The following is a 5,738-nucleotide window of genomic DNA, read 5'->3' as shown; positions in this document are numbered from 1 at the left end:
ATCACCGCGATGAGGTGTTGTTAGCTGGAGGCGGAGGCACTGTGCGGGCGGCATGTCCATGCTTCATTTGCGGCGCGGCCGCCAGCCAGAGGTCCGACATCACTCTGGCACGAACTGCCGACGTGTTGCGTTTGGCGGCGCCACAGGTTGCGGGGTGGGATGAGGGCGTGGGGGGTGGTGGATGGAGGGCCGGGTGAGAAGTGCGTCGTTGTGTGTGATTGGCAGGTGGATTTCCGGCGTGGTTGCTCGTTGACAGGAAGCAAAAGTGAGCGAGAATGGGAGAGCGGGTTTCGTAGTTCGACTCGGACGTCAGGCCATGCAGAGACTACCCGTGATGGAGGTTACGTGTTGAGGGTTTGTGGGCTCGCGTCGGAAGCGCTGTGCGGGCGGTGTAGCGATGTCTAGGTTCCGCCGCAGGTGACAGCCGGAGGTCCGATGTCGCTCTGGCACGAGTTATCGACTTGTCGAGAGTGGCGGCGTCACATGGTCGGGCCGTTGTATGGTATGCGACTCGTCGCGTACGTGCGCGGATGGGTGAGCGATTATTGGGTGTGTGTCGCTATGCAGTCTGTTTGGGAATTGGTTGGGCGTATTGTTCAGGCGCGGGAGGTAAGCGAAGATAAGAACGCGGCGGGCCTGTTCTGTGTCTCGTGGCAACTGCCGCACCACGGAGCGTAGAGACTACTGCTGATGGGGTCACCGCGAGGAGGTGTTGTTAGCTGGCAGCGGAGGCACTGTGCAGGCGGCATGTCCATGTGTCATTTGCGGCGCGGCCGCCAGCCACAGGTCCGACATCACCGTGGCACGAACTGCCGACGTGTTGCGTTTGGCGGCGCCACAGGTTGCGGGGTGGGATGAGGGCGTGGGGGGTGGTGGATGGAGGGCCGGGTGAGAAGTGCGTCGTTGTGTGTGATTGGCAGGTGGATTTCCGGCGTGGCTGCTCGTTGACAGGAAGCGAAGGTGAGCGAGAATGGCAAAGCGGGTTTCGTAGTTCGACTCGGACGTCAGGCGATGCGGGGACATCACGTGACGGAGGTTACGTGTTGAGGGTTTGTGGGCTCGCGTCGGAAGCGCTGTGTGGGCGGTGTAGCGATGCCTAGGTTCCGCCGCAGGTGACAGCCAGAGGTCCGACGTCGCTCTGGCATGAACTGTCGACGTGTTGAGAGTGGCGGCGCCACATGGTCCGGCCGTTCTATGGTATGCGACTCGTCGCGTACGTGCGCGGATGGGTGAGCGATTATTGGGTGTGTGTCGCTATGCAGTCTGTTTGGGAATTGGTTGGGCGTATTGTTCAGGCGCGGGAGGTAAGCGAAGAAAAGGACTGGCGGGCCTGTTCTGTGTCTCGTGGCAACTGCCGCATCACGGAGCGTAGAGACTACTGCTGATGGCGTCACCGCGATGAGGTGTTGTTAGCTGGAGGCGGAGGCACTGTGCGGGCGGCATGTCCATGTTTCATTTGCGGCGCAGCCGCCAGCCAGAGGTCCGACATCACTCTGGCACGAACTGCCGACGTGTTGCGCGTCCGCCGCGACCGCTGCTGAGAGGAGCCAGCCGTCTGAGGCACTGTTTGAGATGTTATCGCCGTATAGCGTGCCGGAGTGTGTGTTAATGTCCAGTGCTTTCGCGCCGTGGCGCCTGGTGTACAGGAGGAGAAAGTGAGAGAGACCATTGGAACGTGTTTTGTCTTTGGGGGCGAATACGATCCAAGGGAGAGACTCCGCCTGGCAAGACCTCCGCGATGACGTGCATTGGGTATCGGTCAGAGGTTGCATGACCTGCCTGGGATGCGTGGGCCAATCCGTGTGCCCAACAGCATGATTCGAGTTCTCTCGTTTCCAAATCCGCAGCCTGTTATGTGTGGCGCCGCCACATGGTTCGGCTGGTTCGTTGTGTGCGACTCGTCGCATGAATGCGCGGATGGGTGAGAGGTTATTGGTTCTGTGTCGCTATGGAGTCTGTCTGGGAGATGGGTGGGCGTATTGTTCAGGCGCGGGAAGTAAGCGAAGGAAAGGACTGGCGGACCTGTTCGGTGTCTCGTGGCAACTGCCGCACCACGGAGAGACTGCTGGTGAAGGGGTCACAGCGAGGAGGTGTTGTTAGCTGGCGGCGGAGGCACTGTGCGGGCGGATATCCGTGCTTCATTTGCAGCGCGGCCGCCAGCCACAGGTCCGACATCACTCTGGCACGAACTGCCGACGTGTTGCGTTTGGCGGCGCCACAGGTTGCGGGGTGGGATGAGGGCGTGGGGGGTGGTGGATGGAGGGCCGGGTGAGAAGTGCGTCGCTGTGTGTGATTGGCAGGTGGTTGTCCGGCGTGGCTGCTCGTCGACAGGACGAGAAAGTGAGAGAGACCAATGGAATGTGTTTTGCCTTCGGGGGCGAATACGACGCAAGGGAGTGGGGACGTGTACGTTCGGAGACTGCCGAGCAGTCGAGAGAGTGTCATCCACATGTGCTGCGGTGGATATTGTAGGGGCGGCGCAGTAACCTCATACACGGCCCACGCCCCACTCATCACCACTCGAGGCTCAATGCAGTGCATAGGACTATCTCTTCTCGGTCCCCTCGACGATGGCTTGCTCTCCTTCGGCCCGCAGCTGGTACGCACCACGTGGAGGGCACGACGTGCTGGTAGTCTGTGCGATCGAGTCGGGACGGAAATCCTCAAGGCGTCCGCAAGGTGCGTGACAGGAAGGAAACGATCAGTAGGGCGGAGCGGTCCAGCGGCAGCTTCATCGGTCGGCAGAAAAAAAGGTGTATGAGTCAGTGCGGAACGTTGACGCCAGCCACAAACGTGATCTCACGCATACGTGCATCGTGCTCCTGTCCACAGCTTGTTCTGGATCGTCAAACATCGATGCCCAGTGGTGAGGGCTCTGCTCAGTCGTCGCGACATGCCCTGGTGCTACTGATATCTGCTTCGAATGGCTTCACGTTTTGTGTCGTCTCTAGGGGAAGAAAGTACGACAGCGACGTCACAATGACAGGGCGCCGTACTGGTTACCGTTTGGGAGGTGTGACGGAGAGGCGTCAGACAGGTGTCGGTTCCACCACTCTCATTTTAGGACAGGTGTGGAGCAGGGCTAGCTACCGTGTCGCTGGTTGAGTGGGCGACGAAACGACTTGAGTGGTTAGACAATGTGAGTGCCTTCTTGGCGGCGCACGCTGTGGGTACCTCACCCACTGGAGGACGTAGTCTATGGTACGGCAGTGTCATACTCCCGCAGCGTTCGATTGTACGCTCCGTTAACTGTCATGGTTGTAACGGTTGCCTGTCACCGGGCATTATGCAGATATAGTGCTGGACACATTCATTCAGGGACACTCCACGTGAGAGGCAACCGTGCTAGCCGCGGGATGCGTATGCGTTGATCACCGGTTCTGGCGGTGAGCAGAACACACGCCGGCGCTTTTGGTGTTACGGCACTAAGGGAGAGGTGTTCGAAACGCGTGCCGTAGCGTCCGCCTGTGCATACAACAAACTACTGGGTTTCGACAGTGTGGTGCAGCTCGGCACGTGGTAATGAGTGTTGAGTGGGGCGTCACCTGTGGCTCGTCGCTCAGAATACGGCGAAGGAACGGTGCGTCGGAGCCTGAGGTGTTGTGTGCTTGGTGTTGATGGCTGCAGCGCACCACGCAGACTTGCCGCGCCACAGTATTCATGCTGTTTGTGAGCCTCCAGAGCTGACTGTCGCTTGCTGTCAGCCTCAATCTGTTGCGATGATGACTGATCTCAAAGCCACACCACACACAACGCCCACCGAATGAATCGCCTGACCCTGCCACAGGTCCAGAGACTGGTGTGAGACGCGAACGTCTCGCTGTCTTTTGCCTGCGTGCACACGTGGGGCTTTTCCTGTGTCTAGGTACGGATTCAGACAAAATTGATTCGCACCCTCACGGGACGATCTGTGTGGGGACGTGTTCTTCCGGAGACTGACGAGCAGTCGAGAGAGTGTCACCCACATGTCCTCCGGTGGAAACTGTAGGGGCGGCGCAGTAACCTCATACACGCCCCACGCCCCACTCATCACCACTCGAGACTCAACGCAGTGCATAGGACTATCTCTGCTCGGTCCCCTCGACGATGGCTTGCTCTCCTTCGGCCCGCAGCTGGTACGCACCACGTGGAGGGCACGACGTGCTGGTAGTCTGTGCGATCGAGTCGGGACGGAAATCCTCAAGGCGTCCGCAAGGTGCGTGACAGGAAGGAAACGATCAGTAGGGCGGAGCGGTCCAGCGGCAGCTTCATCGGTCGGCAGAAAAAAAGGTGTATGAGTCAGTGCGGAACGTTGACGCCAGCCACAAACGTGATCTCACGCATACGTGCATCGTGCTCCTGTCCACAGCTTGTTCTGGATCGTCAAACATCGATGCCCAGTGGTGAGGGCTCTGCTCAGTCGTCGCGACATGCCCTGGTGCTACTGATATCTGCTTCGAATGGCTTCACGTTTTGTGTCGTCTCTAGGGGAAGAAAGTACGACAGCGACGTCACAATGACAGGGCGCCGTACTGGTTACCGTTTGGGAGGTGTGACGGAGAGGCGTCAGACAGGTGTCGGTTCCACCACTCTCATTTTAGGAGAGGTGTGGAGCAGGGCTAGCTACCGTGTCGCTGGTTGAGTGGGCGACGAAACGACTTGAGTGGTTAGACAATGTGAGTGCCTTCTTGGCGGCGCACGCTGTGGGTAGCTCAGGGAGTCTTTTGATCTTGTCTGTAACATATCAGTGCCACACTCTTGTACACTAAGGCGCTACGCTGTGTCGTCTGCCATAATTGTGCCGTTTGCCTGTCACCGGGCATTATGCAGATATAGTGGTGGACACATTCATTCAGGGACACTCCACGTGAGAGGCAACCGTGCTAGGTACGCGATGCCTACGCGTCGATCGCCATTTGTAGCGGTGAGCAGAACACACGCCGGCGCTTTTGGTGTTACGGCACTAAGGGAGAGGTGTTCGAAACGCGTGCCGTAGCGTCCGCCTGTGCAAACAACAAACTACTGGGTTTCGACAGTGTGGTGCAGCTCGGCACGTGGTAATGAGTGTTGAGTGGTGCGTCACCTGTGGCTCGTCGCTCAGAATACGGCGAAGGAACGGTGCGTCGGAGCCTGAGGTGTTGTGTGCTTGGTGTTGATGGCTGCAGCGCACCACGCAGACTTGCCGCGCCACAGTATTCATGCTGTTTGTGAGCCTCCAGAGCTGACTGTCGCTTGCTGTCAGCCTCAATCTGTTGCGATGATGACTGATCTCAAAGCCACACCACACACAACGCCCACCGAATGAATCGCCTGACCCTGCCACAGGTCCAGAGACTGGTGTGAGACGCGAACGTCTCGCTGTCTTTTGCCTGCGTGCACACGTGGGGCTTTTCCTGTGTCTAGGTACGGATTCAGACAAAATTGATTCGCACCCTCACGGGACGATCTGTGTGGGGACGTGTTCTTCCGGAGACTGCCGAGCAGTCGAGAGAGTGTCACCCACATGTCCTCCGGTGGAAACTGTAGGGGCGGCGCAGTAACCTCATACACGCCCCACGCCCCACTCATCACCACTCGAGACTCAACGCAGTGCATAGGACTATCTCTGCTCGGTCCCCTCGACGATGGCTTGCTCTCCTTCGGCCCGCAGCTGGTACGCACCACGTGGAGGGCACGACGTGCTGGTAGTCTGTGCGATCGAATCGGGATGGAAGTCCGCGAGGTGTTCGCAAGACGCGTGACAGGAAGGAAACGATCAG

General features: G+C 58.8%; 1 protein-coding gene across 1 annotated transcript in view; it reads right to left on the bottom strand.

The window, feature by feature from the left end:
* Window positions 1-3,706: 3,706 nt before the first annotated feature.
* TGME49_220060 (hypothetical protein) overlaps window positions 3,707-5,738 on the bottom strand; it is a gene marked incomplete at its 3' end in the record, with an annotated part of 2,367 nt that continues 335 nt past the window's right edge. The window contains exon 2 of the mRNA XM_018779866.1: window positions 3,707-4,003. Within this exon, the coding sequence (XP_018637818.1) occupies window positions 3,707-4,003 (297 nt within the window). The remainder of the gene's footprint in view (window positions 4,004-5,738) is intronic.

The sequence above is a fragment of the Toxoplasma gondii genome, chromosome V (genome assembly GCF_000006565.2).
Source record: "Toxoplasma gondii ME49 chromosome V, whole genome shotgun sequence".
Taxonomy (NCBI): Eukaryota; Apicomplexa; class Conoidasida; order Eucoccidiorida; family Sarcocystidae; genus Toxoplasma; species Toxoplasma gondii.
The sequence above is the reverse complement of the archived record's forward strand: the minus strand, read 5'-3'. Positions and strand labels throughout refer to the sequence as shown.